Here is an 18611-nt window from a genome sequence, read left to right on the forward strand (position 1 = left end):
AACTCCAGACTGTCTTTGATCATCCTGGAGCTGATCAATGGGTGAGCCTTTGCCATTCTGGTTATTTTTCTATTTTGATGGTTGTTTTCCATTTTCTTCCACGCGTCTCTGGTTTTTTTGTCCACTTTAAAGCATTGGAGTTCATTGTAGATGAACAGCCTATAATTTTTTGCACCTGCGTATAAGTTCTCCCCTCTCCAATCAACTTTTAAATCAAACTATGCTGTTCTTCTGACCAATGTCTTGAATGTCCCATTTTCCTCAGGCTTTCAAAGAGAAAAGCATGTTCAACAGGTGCTGGCTTCATCCTTAAATAGGGGACACCTGATTCACACCTGTTTGTTCCACAAAACTGACGAACTCACTAACTGAATGCCGCACTACTATTATTGTGAACACCCCCTTTTCTACTTTTTTTTTTTTTTTTTTACTAATAGCCCAATTTCATAGCCTTAAGAGTGTGCATACCATGAATGCTTGATCTTGTTGGATTTGTGAGAATCTACTGGTACCTTGTTTCCCATGTAAAAATAAGAAATATACTCAAAACCTGGATTAATCTTTTTAGTCACATAGCACTACTATTATTCTGAACACTACTGTATGTGTTGTAGCTAGTTGATACAAGGGCATCTTCTTGGGCTTTCTCAGTTTCAGGAATCTTTGGCACAGTGGTACTTGTGTAGTGGGCATCATGTTCAGAGAAACACAGCAAACAGTCAAAATGCTGAAAGTGATATCCATCAAAATACAAGTGTGCCTCATGAGTCTCCCAAAGGAACCATTTATTTTACACAAAACTTTTCCAGTGCTATCAAAGGATTCTGCAGAGAGACACACAGATGTTACCTCATCCCACTGGTTACCATCTAGGTCTTGCAACCATACAATACAATTAAACTGGACACACCAGGACTCTAAAAACATGGACTGTCAACCTCCTGTATTAACAATTACACACACACACACACACACACACACACACACACACACACACACACACACACACACACACACACACACACACACACACACACACACACACACACCTTTGTCCAGTGACCTCATGACTCCATAAGCTCCAGACTGGCATCTCTCAACTTCATCAGCCCCTGCATAGTCATGAATGCCATTGCAGAGTTAAGTAAATCTCTCAATTTCAACACACTCACTATACAGACACTGCTGATGGTTGAGCCTTTCAGTTTCAAGCAATTTCAAACCTGGATGTTGGTCTTTACTCCTGGATACTCAGAAGCACAGATATTCCACTTCCTCAATCAGCTTCTCAAGTCCTGCAATCAGGCCATTCATTATGTTTGACAAAGAGCATAGCATAGTCTGGTAAGTCCTCACTAACAAATACACACAGGTCACTGGACTCTACAACCTTATCAAACAATTTACCCGTGGTTTGTATGCTCTCCAGGCATCATGTGCTCATCAGCATAGTAAATTAGAATATCAGTTTCACTCACTTGCAAACAGAGATTCGTTTTTAGTGGTCATTATTATATTATTTCGCCAGAGTACAGAAACAGCGAGTATTTTTTAAAATTTTTTATAGTAAGTACAACAAATTTACTCTGAATTACTGAATAGCTCTGATCATCATGTATTCGTCCTGCAGAAGGGGGAGGAATTATACAGTCTGACTGCCACAAATAATCCATGGTTAACTGATGCACCTGACCTGAGTTTGGAAATGGTAGCTTTGCTTGATAAAGTTGGAATTTACAGTTCTTGGAGCCCATTTGGTTTTATGCTTGTGTGTATTTTGGCCAGCAGTGACTGTAGCAGGGTCTAGGGGTATGGTGTCCCAGAGGTGATAGTGTATGGCGGTAGGGGGTGTAGTATGAGCACGGAAGCTGCATTGCAGTGATTCACTGCGACAGCACCGCTTGGCATGTGAGGACAGCAGGCCAAGCAGGCAAGGCTACTGCCTTTGATCTTTATTTGCTCTACCGTCTGTTTTGCATTTAAGAGCCTTGCTGAGCGTGAGGTATTGGATACACCTTGAATGGCTCAGGAGCCAGTTCACTTTTAAAGACCCAAGATCTGTTTTCAAAGCTAAGGGGATCCAGGACAGAGGTGATGTTTGAAGGGAAGATTCTGCATTCAATGGAGCTGAGTGCCTTCTAGCTACTCAGATTAGCTTTGATGAAAAGAGGGCATGCTGTAATAACATATAATGAAGATAATAGAGGATGGTGTGAGTGTGGGTGAGGGGTAAGGTAACATGTGTCTCCTTTTAGGTGGACCCTCAAGATCAAAGGAGGGTCAAGAGGTTCTGGAAAGAAGAAAAAGAAATATGTGCAGGCCAAACGTCTAGAATTCTTGCAAACTCATTATCCATAATGTGTATATTCATGATGCCCAAAACTAATGACATATCAAAAAGTAGAACTGGCTATCACACATCCAGTCACGGTGCACTGACAGGCAGGCATCGCTTACTTTAATTGGCAAATATATTTATCATCTCCTACATCTCTATTGCACATTCCTTTCAGACACTACAGTGGCCACGATCTAGAGGTAGCAGCTGGACAAAGTACTGCTCCCAGAGACATTTACACCTGTTAAAAATAACTGTCTTTTTTCCTCACTGCTTTGGCTGCCGAATCATTCTCAGCTAAAGCTGAGAGTTTGACACTATGATGAGGTTTTAATAGTTTTCACAGGAAAAAGTAGCCATACTCCTTTTTGTTAACACAAGGTATCTAGAGCCATAAAATGTCTATTTGTCCGTGTATGTGACACTGAGGTTTCTAGAGTCCAGCTTTGCTCCTGTACAGTTCATTGAAATGTTACCTTCAGTTTTACCACAGTCAGCCACTGCATATTTCATTCTCCATTACAATCCTACTAGAGCCCCAGCATCACTGAAGTTATATAAAAAAATAATATTTTTTGCTTGAGCTTCACCTTGGTTTGAGACCATTCAAACCAACAACTTCATATTATTGTTCTAAATCCATAATGCCAAAAAAAAAAAAGAAGAAGAAAGGTTTACTGACCTTGAATTCACAGATGAAGGTGTGATATTTGTGGAATCAACGGATTCTCCTATTGCAGCCCTTGAGAAGCTGAGTGAGGAATCGGGGTGTCTGGGTTTGCGATTGTCCTGGATGAAGACAGGTTTTGGACACAACCTTCATAGGTTTATCTGTATGTGATGAACTTGTAGACACATTCACTAATCTCAGCATTGACATTTAGGTCTCTGGGTCCCCAGCCTTTGAGATCAGGCATCACCTGGGAAGAACTTATGGAGACATGAGGTCACAGACAGAGGCGTTTGGTGATGCCGACATCTTTGTAGGAGAATGAAGGTCCAAGTCTTTAGGGTCCTGATGATACCCGTCTTGCTGTGTAGTTGTGAGACTTGGATGCTCATCATTGAATTAAAGCAACAACTGGATGTCTTTGATACTTGGTCTTTTCTGTGGATCCTTGGGTGCCGCTGGAATGACTGTGTCAAACAAGCGGTTACTTGGAGAGACAATGATGAGGGGTATTATTTGCATTGTGAGGGAGCATCAGCTTCAACATTCTGATGGATGGTTATTTTAGAGAAGTGGGAATGGACTGGTGGTCTGCCTGCGTCATTGCCATCCAAGACCCGTGGACGCAGCAAACCACAGCACCAGCGCATGCTCCCAGACTTGACTTGCAATGTCAAAAAGAAGCTGCTCGTAGACTCCGTTTCTTAAACAACCTTCAGTATTTCTATCATATGGAGGAAAAAAAGGCTCCAGTTTGCTCACGTCTTGCAGAAATGTCCAGCATGCACTTTCTTTCTAGAATATGCACTATAATAGACACGCTCCAGTTATATTCATGTGAACTGTTAGGGTTACACTCCACTCTGTTGTGTGGGCCGCTGAAGAGGAGGTACTGCTGGCCCACCACCACCAGATGGCGCCCTGCTTGGAGTGCGGGCTTCAAGCACGAGAGGGTGCCGGAGCCACTGGGAGTGACAGCTGTCACTCATCACCATCACCAGCTGTCACTCATTCAACTCATCACCATCACCATAAAGGCCGGACTGCAACTCCACCTCCTCGCCGAGAAATCAGCTACCTTGAAGGTAATTTCTCTGCTGAATTTAAACTGACTAATAGTCTGAACTTCTTTGCAGCCGTTTTCCTGTGGGTGTTGCCTTATCTGTGGGATTGGCGTTTGGTGTGATCAGCGACGGCTTTGCTTCACACCCCAACCAGATAAGTGGTTAGACAGGAGCTGCACGAGTGTGTGACTGGAGGTGGAGGTGCTCCCTCCCAAAAGAACACAGACTGTGGGATTACTGAGTGTGCGTACTCACACTCACCTGTACTGTTTCTGTTCTCTGCCAGCAGTACCAGGTCTGACAGCTGGAGACGGTGACCACCTGGGGACCCAGGACTTGGCGGCTCCGGTGTTCTTCAGATCCGTTGGCGGTGAGGGCCGTGTGGGATCCGGCTCGGTTCTGGACGGGCGTCTCCTATCCTCAAGCCTGCCCACACGTCACCCAACGTAATTGACTGTAGTTCCAAACTGGTTGTTGTCTGTATTCCGTTGTGCACAATTTACAACATTAAATTGTTACTGTTTGGCTTATCCATTGCCCGTTCTTTTACGCCCCCTGTTGTGGGTCCGTGTTCCTACACTTTCACAACACACTCCATACTAGGTTTGTCTTTCAGTGGAAAAAGTTGAAGTAGAGTTAACAAATAAATAACCTGCAATTAAAATGGTAAATCTGAGCATTTTATCACAAAGATTTACACACAGAACATTAGCAACATAGATTTTATTTTGGAGCACTGTGGAGAGTTGTGTACACATTACAATTCCCATAGCTTATATCAATTTATATTAGTTGCAATTTCAAGTAAACATAAAACAAGCTCTGATAAAGACTTGTGGAGATTTGAACTCTCATTATTAACAGAGTAAAGGAAACCAACACGAAAAAAAGTATAATTATTTAGGTCTATATTCCTATCAAGCACAATTCTCAAGAGCACCGTTACAGATTTTCAAATGCATAAATTATCTTTTAGCAGTCATTTTTCTCTCTTAACAAGAAAATACATCTCTTCGTCAATGTGACTATACAAATATAAACTGTTTTTAAATGACGACTAACAGTCACATTTGGTGGCGGGGGTCAAGCACGCCTACCTGAGCACTATAGTATCAGCGTCACTCTGTAAATGCATAGCTTCCCGTTTCCACGCCTGAAATACAACATAAACTGACTTAGATTTTGCACATGCAGCACAAGTTATCCATTCACATTTTTAAATGTTCTATCAAAGCAAAAAAAAAAAAAATCTATGGCTATAATAGTTACAGAATTCACTATGATCTAAGATACATACAATGTTACATGACATAATATGTTGCTGGGATAAATGGCATTATATGTGTCTCCGTACAAAGGAGTGGATCACATAACTTTGCAAAGCCTTTTAACGTCGGCATCCAATACACAGCTATAAATGTCCCATTCATAGTATTTATTTGAATAGCAGGCATCTAACAAGGTGCATTTTTGACTTAACTCAAAAAAGTATTTTAACAATAAAAATAAGTTCCAAAAAGTTTGAAAATAGTCACAACTTTGTTATAAAACAAAACAAAACAAAAACAAAAAAATCCAATGAGTGTCCACCCTGTTTTCCTCATCTTAGTTTATATAGAAAAGGAAGGTTGCCTCACTGAGTTGAACAAAAGGGACAACAGGGACGTCTGGTGCATCAAGTCTAATCCAGGTGATGCTGGAAAGCTTGGGGAGGGTGCAAATTGGCATAGAGTGCATGCTGGAGGGAAACGGTGGCAAAGGGAAGGTTTTTAAGTGCACTAAAAAGACGCCAACACCCTTTCTTCCTTCCTGAACACCTGTTAAAACAGCTCAAGCTTATTACATCTGGTCTCACAAGAGTGTCTGGAGAGGTGTGTGTGTGTGTGTGTGTGTGTGTGTGTGTGTGTGTGTGTGTGTGTGTGTGTGTGTGTGTGTGTGTGTGTGTGTGTGTGTGTGTGTGTGTGTGTGTGTGTGTGTGTGTGTGTGTGTGTGTTCGCGCGCAAGTAACGGTTGGGTTTGTACTGCATTACTGCTGAAGAAACCCATAAGGAGGAAAGTACAGCTCACTCCAATACACTCATCAGTCGACACACACCTCCCTCGATGGCCAGAGACTGCCCAGGAACGGTTCCAGGTGGCAGTCTGGATATGTGGGTCTGCAGGGCAACACACAAGAAATAAACACTGAGCAAAACAATCAAGTAATAATGTGCATTCACAGGAGAAGAAATTCTATTTGGCTGTTCCAATTATGATTGCGCACTGAAGTATCCTGAAGAAAGACACCAGATCCTAAAAATGCTTGACCCTCAGGCACATTGTAAACTTCAGCCCCACACAAAACTGAGAAAAACATCTTGTCGAGGCTGAAGTAGTGTGTCATGAGCAGATTTTATCATTCAGCAACATACGGTCTGTTCTACAGGGAGTAATTTGCATAGTTTTGCCGTTTATAGTGAAGTTGATATGAAGTGATCAAAATGTGCTTGTGTCGATTTTCAGATTTAATTCAAGGGGTCTGCGTTGCCCGTGGGGATCCACGGGTTCCAGACTGAGTAGTGTTTATGGTAAATGGACTGCATTTATATAGCACTTTTCCATCTGCATCAGACGCTCAAAGCACTTTACAATTATGCCTCACATTCACCCCAATGTCAGGGTGCTGCCATACAAGGCGCGCACTACACACCAGGAGCAACAGGGGATTAAAGGCCTTGGATTAAAGGATTTTCCAGTCAGGCGGGGATTTGAACCCATGATCTTCTGGACTCAAGCCCAACACCTTAACCACTAGATCATCACCTCCCCTAGTGTTTATAAAATAGGAAGCTGACATTTATTTAGGGTGGTAACAAATTGTGCAAAGTTTCTATGATGATTTTAACTCAAAGTGCAGGAAATTAAAATGAGAAAGGTTTGTGAACATTTGTACGTATAATTTGACACATTTAGTTGATGTCATGTTCTACAACTGGAAAAGTTGAGACATTTTCTTTGTTCAGAGCTTGTCTGGTTACCAGGGACTGATTAATGTTGATATCAACAATGTAATATTTCTCCTAAAATATTAGTCCTATCAACTTTTCATTTTCTCAGCATTCATCCTTGACCCAAAATACATACATAAGCATACCAAACACAAATGTAAGCTCTCCCCAGTTTCTCTGTGATTAAAGTTACACACGTGCACACATGTACACAGAGGCCACTCGGCTTTTAACATATACATAACATTAACCATTTAGGATTTACAACCATTTTACACACAACCCCTCTGTTTACAAAGGCCAGATGTTATCAGACAAACTAAATGAAATAATTATTTTTAATAAAAACCATCACTTTTACAGCCAGACATTTCAGGAGGATGAACATAAACATTTTTCTAAGTCAGTGTGCACTGGTCAACTTTTGTCTGTTGCATCACCAGTTACACAGTTTTGTGGTAGAGTGGAACAATAACTGATTTTCTGAAAAACAAGAAAACATGAAATTTCAGATCGTTTCATAGAAGGCACACGGGAAACCCTTCTTTGTCACTCACCTGCACAGCAGGTGCCTCTGTGGGACAGAAGTTGGACAACTAATATATAGGCCAGAGTTTGAGTGCAGGTGTGTGCTTCGGTCAACCTGTGTCCTTCAACAAGACATTTCAAAAGCACTGCCCTAGTAGCCTCACAAAATCTCTCAGCTTCACATTATCCGGTATCCATTGTGAGTTCATATTCATAGGAGATATTTAGGAAGAAGCACTGGATCGACGAGCTGCAGCCTATGTGGGACTTTGTTTTTGTTTCAAGCTCCCCATATAAATAACCTTCCCAATTAAAGTATCATGTTTACATTTTAGGTAGATTTAAGATCTATATTAGAGTAGTTACTTCATCAAAGTATAGTCACTATACCTTGATGACTCACGATACTATTGTGAGTCATCTGCTACTATAACAATATACGCCCGCCACTGATCACTACACTTTTTTCACTGACTCCTGATTATGGATAACAAATACCTGGGTTCTTTTCACTCATATTTTTCACAGGTGTTTTACCAAACCTGGGCAGCAAGGTGGCTTAGTGGTTAGCACTGTTGCCTCACACCAAGAAGGTCATGGGATCAATTCACACCTGTGGCCTTTCTGTGTGGAGTTTGCATGTTTTCCCCATGTTTGCGTGGCTTCCTCCCACATCCAAAGTCTTACAGGTTAGGTGGATTGGAAACTTTAAATTCTCCGTAGGTGTGCTTGCAGGTGTGAATGTGTTTGTTTGTTTAAATGTGGCCCTGCGACAGACTGGCATCCTGTCCAAGGTGTACTCACACCCTTCACTGCTGAGATAGGCTCAAGCCCCCACGTCCACCCTATGACTGCTGGGATAGACGCAACCCCCCATGATCCTTAACTGGAGCAAGCAGCTGAAGATGAGTGAGTGACTTTTACCAAACCCGCCTCATCCTTTTCCTGTCATGCATTACATCATGAATCTTTCACCAGTCATCATGTAACCATACAGGGTCACCTTCCACGGCGATGCAACACTAACAACATGAGCATCAGTGACGTTGCAAAGCTCCGTCAAGCTTCCGTGAGAAGCACAACTCTCACTGGATTTATTGCACCTAATTACTGTTTTTTTTTTTTTTTGGACTTACCCAACAAGAGTTAAGTTTACTGACACAGAAACATTTGCTTCAGGTGAGGTGGCACAACCAGACTTGTTTTGGACATTACCTCTATTAAATTTCAGTGCTCATTTCAGTCATGTGGTATGACGGTATTGACAAGCAGTCAATCTTAACAATATGGTAGACAATACTAGTAAAACTGGTAAGTCAGCCATTTATGCGTCTATTAAATGACAGTGTCAACATTTCTTTTTGGCTGACCATGAGTGCAGCGGTCCTTCCATGCTCTGCACAGGGTACTGCCAGCACTGATTTATTAAACATAAGAGATTTTCTATGGAGTTAAATTTGTCTCAATATCTGCAAATGCAAAGAGGTAGATCTACTAATATTCATTGATTTATTTGCGATCCACAAACTCAATTTTCTGATTTGTAACGTGTTGCACGTGTGTTGTGTGGATCCACGGGCTCTAGATTGGGTAGTGTTTATATAAAATAGGTAGCTGATATTTTTCAAGGGTAGTAATAAATTAAGCAATGAGGTGGAATGGTGTGTGAGTCCAGAATGTTCAGAACCTTAGACCAAACAATTTTTAGAAGAGGAACTCAAACCTTTTATTTCCTGTTAATTATCTCATTTTTAATGTTAATTTACAGTCTTAATGTATTTATACATAGGTTGGTGTTATTATATACACACTACTATTATTATTATCACTATTTTTATTTTATGATTACTTCTATTTTGTCATTTCATTTTTAAATGGACCACAATGGAAATAAATGTTTTCACTTTCTTGTGTCATCCATGTATTTTTAACATATTTACAATTATATGCACTTACACTCACGCTTTTAATATAACAATGATTTACTGCCCCCCTGCTGGAATGGCGTGTGAGTCCAAAATGTAATTAGCAACGCTAGCTAATATTCGTAGCTTCTCCAAAACCATTAGTCCTATCAGCATTCCATTTTGCCGCCGTTCATCCTTGACCTCAAATACATAAGCATGTTTGTCCCTGATCGAAGTTGCACGCAAGCACAGCTGTTTGTCTTTACACATGAAGGTGTTTCTAATTTGAGACACAAACAGGGTGGAGATCAAATGCGATACATATTTCACTCATGGTGTCAGCAACATGAGACTGAACTCACTCATGGTAATGGCAACATAACTTGACTAAAGTGACTAAACCAACTGAACAACAAAATCACAATAAATCAATAACTAACTACACTGTTAAACTAATGAACCACAACAACAACAAAACCCCAAACTCCCATAGTGTATTGCAACACAACATGCACTTTTTATTGGTTAGCTAAAATTGCTAATTTCTCCAAAAATATTTGTCTCATCAACTTTTCATTTCGCTGCATTCATCTTTGACCCAAAATACATAAGCCAAATGTCAGCTCTCCCCGGTTTTTGTGTGATACGCATGCACGCACGCACGCACGCGCATGCACGCACGCACGCACGCACACACACACACACACGCGCGCGCACGCACGCCACTTGGCTATTATAAATGTGTATTGTAAATATATTTTTTCATTTGTTAAAAAAAAAAAATTTTGCAAAACTGAAAATTCTGTTTCGGAAGTGTGATTCAGCATTTGTGGATCACTGATCACAAGCATTCATCACTTTGCTCAGTTATGTAATTTTGAGACATTCTTAGCACAAAACCTGCACAAAAAGCTCACAATTCACAAAGCAACACTGTCATACCTGCAAATGCACGGAGGGTGATCGACAAACATTACTTGTTTTGCAATCCACAAACATATATTTGCTATTTGTAGCTTGTGTGTTGGTTTTTACAAATAAATATGTATTTGTAAATATACTGTTTTTTCATTTGTACAAAAAAAGCATTTCTAAAATTGAGAATTTTGTTTGTGAAGTGTGATACAGCATTTGTGGATCACCAATCACACATACTCATCACTTTGTTCAGTTACATAATTTTGAGACATTCTTAGTGCATACAGATCCACAAACAAATTCACACAAAGCAACATTGTCATCTAGTAGACGGCAGTGTTGTTCTATACATTTTGATGCCTTTGCGTTGAATGCGTTGGACATGGCAATAGCACTCAGAGGGGGCAGAGACTTCTACGTTACTATCTTGGTTTTTGAGGGCCTGGTTGAACATCCTGGTGTCACATCACCATCTTGGATTGAAGTCAGGAAAAAGCAAAACAGTCTGCCAGTCATAACCACAATATTAAGAGAAAAAAGTAGAAGAACAAGCGACAGACATCACCCTGCTGGGAGAAGCTTTTTGCAGCGACTGTTCGGAGTGAGGCTGCCCGCTGTGACGTAGCTTTGCTCGTCCAATAAAAACGAGGCATCAGGCCAAAACATGGAAAAAACAGAGTGCAGAAATGTGTCACAGAACTGTTAATTTGTTAAGTGTCTTAGATGCTTTAAAAATAGATGAAACTTTCAAGAGAATACAGTTATAACAAAGGAATGACTGTACTGCTGATGGTGGAAAAATGCAAGATTATTGCAAGAATGGAGACTTTTGGAAATTTGAACAAGCACCTAACATTCCTTGCTGGCAAGAGAAAGACAGAACATAAAGGAAGGGAACAGACTGCTAGTGTTTTGTGTCTGACTGGAGGGAGTGAGGAGTAAGACGAGGAGGGAAGGGGCAAACACAGCTGTGAAGACAAGAGCGAACTTCCACGGGGGATCAAACGTGACCAACTCTCCCTTTGCCAATAACGGCTGTCACGCTCCTTCCTCCCTCCACAAAGCTTAACACTGACCCCAGCATTATGTGTAAAGCTCCTATACTTGCAGAGCAGCTAAAACAATCTAAGTCTTTCAATCTTTTAACTTACCACTCCTGGAATTTTTTTTGTGTGTGTGTGTGTGCATTTTTCCATGTATCTGAATTATGGCACCTGGCACCAACAACATAAGTACAACAGCCAGACTGCCCCATGCACGTGGCAACACTCTTACAGGTCATTATGCCTCCAACAGTGTTTTCAGTATTAAACCAGCACAATATGCTGTGACCCAATAGGATGCAATACTTCACGATGTATCTGTTTGCATCGGGTGCTTTCTGTGGTCACAATAATGCACACCTGAAATGAAACAATGATCTGGTGTTTCAAAGTATGGAGAAACAGCAGACAACATGAATAACAAACAAGGGAATCACCACAGTAGATACTACTAAATGTAGCATGCTCCTCAGTAGGAGGAGCACAGCCACACTGCCTTTTCCCTTGCACCCATAGCTGCTGTAGTCATTGATTGTGGGAGTAAATTGCGACATTAAAAAAAAATTAATAAATAAAAATGGTTTTACCATGACGTTTAAGACATTCACTCTACAAAACATAATGTATGACTGGTGGCTGAGCTAGGAAAGCATGTTCAAAGCCAAAAGAAGCTCATAATAAAGTATACCCAGGTATCTTCTATTTCAAGTGAGTGGAACAGATGCAAGACAATGGCTACGGGGTTTTGAAGTTACACAAAACTCCATGACTGAATCAGAACACCACGATTATTGTGTCAGGGACAGCTAGCTGTCTTGTATAGATACATCCCAAAAACATACTGAACAGGACAATCCCAAGCTTTCCTTTGGAAGTGTCAGAATGATGCAGTGCGTCATCCCATGAAATGACAGTTTTAAGGAACTTAGTTTAGTCTTCTGAGGACAAGGACAAAGGAAGGACAGGGTTTGTTTGACTGTTCAATGGAGTGACAAGTAAAATTCATGACTAATACAACCCCAATTCCAATGAATTTGGGACAATGTGTAAAATGTAAATAACAACAGTATACAATGACTTGCAAATCCTCTTCAAGCTATATTCAATTGAATACACCACAAAGACAAGATATTTAATGTTCAAACTGATAAACTTTATTGTTTTTTTGTGCAAATACTTGCTCATTTTGAAATGGATGCCTGCAGCACATTTCAAAAAAGCTGGAACGGGGCAACAAAAGACTGGGAAAGTTGATGAATGCTCAAAGAACACCTAATTGAAAACAGGTGAATGTCATGACTGGGTATAAAAGGAGCATCCCCAAAAGACTCAGCCGTTCACAAGCAAAGATGGGGCAAGGATCACCACTTTGTGAACAACTGTGAGAAAAAAATAGTTCAACAGTTTAAGAACAATGGTTCTCAACGTTCAATTGCAAGGAAATTAGGGATTCCATCATCTACAGTCCATAATATAATCAGAAGATTCAGAGAATCTGGAGAACTTTGTACATGTAAGCGGCAAGGCCAAAAACCAACATTGAATGCCCATGACCTTCGATCTCTCAGGTGGCACTGGATTAAAAACAAACATCATCATGTAAAGGATCTTACTGCATGGGCTCAGGAACACTTCAGAAAACCATTGTCAGTTAACACAGTTTGTCGCTACATCTACAAGTGCAAGTTAAAACTCTACCATGCAAAGTGAAAGCCATAAATCAACAACATCCGGAAACTCTGCCACCTTCTCTGGGGCCAAGCTCATTTGAAATGGACAGACACAAAGTGGAAAAGTGTCTTGTGGTCTGATGAGTCCACATTTCAAATTGTTTTTGGAAATCATGGATGATGAGGAAAAAGACCATCCAGATTGTTACCAGCTCAAAGTTCAAAAGCCAGCATCTGTGATGGTATGGGGGTGTGTTAGTGACCATGGCATGGGCAACTTACACATCTGTGATGGCACCATCAATGCTGAAAGGTACATCCAGGTTTTGGAGCAACACATCAGGGACGTCCCTGCTTATTACAGCAAGACAATGCCAAGCCACATTCTGCACGTGTTACAAGAGTGTGGTTTCGGAGTAAAAGAGTGCGGGTACTAGACTGGCCTGCATGCAGTCCAGACCTGTCGACCATTGAAAATGTGTGGCACATTATGAAGCGCAAAATACGACAATGGAGACCCCAGACTGTTGAACAACTGAAGTCGTACATCAAGCAAGAATGGGAAAGAAGTCCACCGGCAAAGCTTCAACAGTTACTGTCCTCAGTTCCCAAATGCTTATTGAGTGTTAGAAGGAAAAGTGATGTAACACAGTGGTAAACATACCAGTGTCCCAGCTTTTTTGAAATGTGTTGCATTGATAAACGTTGTTTTTGTGCAAATATTTGATCATTTTGAACATTAAATATCTTGTCTTTGTGGTGTATTCAATTGAATATAGGTTGAAGAGGATTTGCAAATCATTGTATTCTGTTTTTATTTACATTTTACACAACGTCCCAACTTCATTGGAATTGGGGTTGTAAATAGTTGTGTTTCATTCTTTGTTTTTGTTTTTGCATGTCACAGGAAAATACCTTTTCCATAATCTTTTCCAACCATAAAGTTGCTAAAAAAAAGTTTGATTTTTGCCACTAGATGTTGGTCTAGCTCCAACATCTCAGCACTAAAACACGGCTTCCCTCTTCAGCCCCTCTTCCTCAGTTCTCCCTCTGACTCTCCTCTAATCAGAAGGCAAGCTGGAGGTGTTTAACGGGTCATAAAATTATCCATGTGGGCAAAGCTCGGCATATGGATATTCTAGTCTAGCAATGTTTTTTTGTCAGAAGCCTTTTTAGCTTCTGAATGAGTTTCTTACAGGAATTTATGGAGAGTCACTACAACTGGGCAGCATAGTCTCGTTTTAGGGTGGGCACTAAAGGGGGAAAATATGATGCATGGGCTGTAATTTCTGTACTTCCGATGACAGTAACACAGCACTTTCTCTGAGATTTTGAGCAAATCACATGCAAACAAAGTGAAAATGCAAAGAAAAAGTGACGATGCAGTGGAAAGTGGACATGTGTTGCGGTTTGTTTATGACCCGGAGCTCAAACGTGTCGAGGCGGTTGTGCAGGTGAGAGAACGTAGCTACTCTGGCTAGCTGTGTAGGCTAACACTTACTGACACGACATCGCCCATTTTCCTTCCCTTCTCCAATGGGAACTGAAAAAAAGTGCACTTTTCACGACTGCTTCGGTGATTGCAGCTGAAAACATAACAGTACAGCATTTTCCCATTAGAACTGACGCAGTTTGTGGGAAGAGACTAATCGCCAGGCGGAGTGTGGATGTGTCAGCATTAACCATTTAGAGGATGGGAATTTAAGCGGAAACCAATTTAAACCTGCACGTCTTAAACCGGCAGGTCTGCTAGGTGACAGTGAGTACACTTTTAAAATTACCGAGCCGGGATGAATGGTTTGTGCTGAAACTCCCACACTCCACCTGGGGATTCTCTGCCGTTTTCATGCTGGCTGACCCCAGATGTGGTCAAATCCTGCGATGTCATGTAGGTGTTCAAACGAGAAGTCACATGCATTACATGTGCATGTACGGCCGATCCAAGTATGTCAGCAAGGAACAGAAATGCTGAAATTAAACACAAGGATTGTTAATTCATTCTCTGTGGAGGACATCATTATATCAATACATACATCGTTATGTAGAGAATAGTTGTTGGCTGCTATATTAATATTTAAAATGTCATTTAGAGCACCTTTAAATAGAAAACTAGTCAAAATACAGTTTACAACTTCATATATTTTGCAAGAGACCTGTGAGTGACGATAATATCTGAGGCTTGCATTCCTTCATTCAACCCGTGCCCTAAATTTGTGTTTCAGATCCCACAAACCACAAGTGAGTAAGCAGAAAAAGTCAAAGGCTTACAAAACCAAACAAATGAGCAATTATCCCACCGGCGTGTGAGGGGCAACACATACCTCCAAAGCAATGGTGCTGCTCTTGGTCAGGATTATTTCAGGCCCAACAGTCACACAACAGATGTCTTGACACTTCTGTGTCATCAAATGTGGTCGGTGCATACTTCCTCCAACAAATTCCAAACCCCTCTTACCAGATTCCATTACCAGAAAAAGAGGTGGGAGGGGGGAGAGGAGGAGGAGATTGTGGATGCATCCACTACTGACAAGATGGCAAGAACTTCAGAGGCTTCAAGATTTACTCCAATTCACACACCTGCCCCAGCCTCTGAAGTAACAGGGAGCAACACACAACTGTGTGTCTGACGTAAAATAACACACAGATCGTTTTCGACCCAACATCACCAATTAATCACATTTTCATCTGTCTAATCAAAAACATTCAGCACTGAAAGTTTGTGGAACAACTCCACAAATTATTTACCACTTGGTAAGTGTAGACATTACCACATTTAGCATGTGGTAATCAATTCAGGTGCACAAAAGACTTTGGTGATTTTGTTTTAAGGCCATTAATAACAAACACATCATGAAAGCCACCTTTACGGGTATTAAGAAGAGGTGATCAAACTGAACTGACAGGAGGACAGGGCTTGATCAGCCCTGTCTACCAGCAGATGTTAAAAGTCATAGAATCGCTAAAGAATTACATTAATATTTTATAAAATGGTACCTGAGCCAAAGAAGAAGTGAGCAAACTTTGGTAATTTAGCTGCTTTAAAATACATTCCATTTACCTATTTTGATCAACATAGTGAGATTGAATTTCCACTTTAACGATTCTATACCATTCTTGACTTAAGCTATGACAGAATAGAATTTAGATCTCTGCATGCCCTCCTCGTCAATGGTGAAGCTCATAATGGTAACACAACATCTGTGCACCTTCTAGTTGTTGCTTTATCTGAATCAAAAGTGCTCAACAGTACATAGTGATGCCACACCCATGTTTCATAGTATCGGGCATGAAGAGAAAATGTTCCATGGACTTTTACAAAGTCAACAAAGATGTCTTCTTTGCATAAAAGGGTAATCCATTTATTCCAGCAGTACAATTCAATTTATTCAGCACCAAATCACAACAATGGTGCTTCAAGGCGCTTCACACAAGTAATTAAGCTTACCAATCCCCCTGAGCAAGCACTCAGGCAACAGCGGTAAGTAATAACTCCCTCGGGTGATACTGAGGAAGAAACCTCAAGCAGACCAGACTCAGAGGGGTGACCCACTGCTTAGGCCATTCTAACAGTTACAAGGCGTTTACAAAATTTTACAAAGCTGAAAAAACAGGAAAAAGAAAAAAGTATCAAAAACACAGTGCATTACTGAGGTGAGTACACAGTCATTGGTGCCATAGGCATGCCATTGTGAGATCAGTCTGGCGCAGTAAAGCCCTGGTCCCACTGAATAATGAGTCACATAGCATTTTTTTTTTGTGCGAGTCCAATTATTCTACAATCTTGGGAGAATAGTGGCTCTGAGAGGCTCTTAGAGGCAGAATATTCAGCTAATGAGACTCATCTCTGAGCTAATTTGAAGAAGTTCAAAATTTAGCAACAACAGCGTGGGGTGGTTTGTGTACGAGGTACTATGAGGACAAACGTGGATGTTAGAGGCATGTTTGTAGTGAGGACAAGGCTGTTAATAGCCCATTATCTGAGCACCTGGCGGCTACAAAGACAGGACAGGCTATTATGGACAGGCTCAGCCCTCTTGCACACTACAAGGTCTGTTAGAAAAGTATCCGACCTTTTTATTTTTTTCAAAAACCATATGGATTTGAATCACGTGTGATTGCATCAGCCAAGCTTGAACCTTCGTGCGCATGCATGAGTTTTTTTCACGCCTGTCGGTTGCGTCATTCGCCTGTGAGCAGGCTTTGTGTGAGCACTGGTCCACTCCTCTCGTCGTTTTTTTATTGCGAATAAATGTCTGAACAATTTGGAGCTTTGCTGCATCAATTTTTTTCCAGAAACTGTGAGAGACCTCCAGGTGGACACCGTTCGGAAAATTAATATGGCTTTCAGGGACGATTTTATGGGGATTACACAGATTAAGGAGTGATCCAGACGGTTTACAGACCGCCCACAACTGCAGAGAGCGCGCCGTGCTCTGAGCGCCGATCGACAGGCTCAAACCCCGCTGAAACAACCAGATCATTTCCAACGTGAAGGCTTTGTTGATCCGGGACGTCGTCTGACTTTCACAAAAAGGCAGAAGGCATGGACATCAGCACTTTTTTGGCACATTCCACTGTTACAGGAGTTTTTTTTCATGGAAAGAAAAGCGGAGGGACGCGCCACGGAGCCGTTCATTACGGGGCACAAAACCACCTCTGTGTTGGTCTCACAGGACGGCTTTCAGGTGGATTTCAGACGGCTGTCGGTTGCTTTTCAGTCGTGTGATTATCTGAGAAATTGAGCATGAGCTGGACCCAACATGTCCTGTAAGGCTTCATCACGGCATTGCTTTGCGCCATACAGCTCCACTGCGACGCGCGGAACTCCGCTCCTCTTTCCATGACAAAAACTCCTGTAACAGTGGAATGTGCCATTCATTTCTAAACTGGACGCTGTCTTGATCCGGTATGTCGTCTGACTAGCACAGGAATTGTGAAAAGACGTGGACATCTGCACTTTTTCGGCAAATTGAGACAGACGTGCGGAGGAGTTCCGCGCGTCATGGTGGAGCTGCATGGCGCAAAGCAACGCCGTGATGAAGCCTCACAGGACATGTTGGGGCATGTCCAGCTCAAGCTCAATTTCTCGGATAAAAAAAAGCAACCGACAGCCATCTGAAATCCACCTGAAAGCCGTCCTGTTAGACCAACACGGAGGTGGTTTTGTGCCGCGTAATGAACGGCTCCGTGGCACGTCCCTCCACTTTTCTTTCCATGAAAAAACTCCTGTAACAGTGGAATGTGCCAAAAAAGTGCTGATGTCCACGCCTTCTACCTTTTTGTGAAAGTCAGACAATGTCCCGGATCAACAAAGCCTTCATGTTGGAAATGATCTGGTTGTTTCAGCAGGGTTTGAGCCTGTCGATCGGCGCTCGGAGCGCGGCGCGCTCTCAGCAGTTGTGGGCGGTCTTTAAACCGTCTGGATCACTCCTTAATCTGTGTAATCCCAATAAAATCGTCCCTGAAAGCCATATTACTTTTGCGAA

At 41.6% G+C, this 18611-nt stretch overlaps 1 protein-coding gene across 3 annotated transcripts in view; it reads right to left on the minus strand.

Annotated features, from left to right (window-relative positions):
* Positions 1 to 4779: 4779 nt before the first annotated feature.
* Positions 4780 to 18611, minus strand: part of tasp1 (taspase, threonine aspartase, 1) — a 67470-nt gene continuing 53638 nt past the window's right edge. For all 3 annotated transcript variants that reach the window (XM_034184832.1, XM_034184831.1, XM_034184830.1), the window contains 2 exons: positions 6069 to 6228; positions 4780 to 5952 (listed from right to left, as the gene is read on the minus strand). In XM_034184832.1, the coding sequence (XP_034040723.1) occupies positions 6136 to 6228 (93 nt within the window). In that variant the 3' untranslated portion in view covers positions 4780 to 5952; positions 6069 to 6135. The remainder of the gene's footprint in view (positions 5953 to 6068; positions 6229 to 18611) is intronic.

This window comes from Thalassophryne amazonica, chromosome 13 (genome assembly GCF_902500255.1).
Source record: "Thalassophryne amazonica chromosome 13, fThaAma1.1, whole genome shotgun sequence".
NCBI lineage: Eukaryota > Metazoa > Chordata > Actinopteri > Batrachoidiformes > Batrachoididae > Thalassophryne > Thalassophryne amazonica.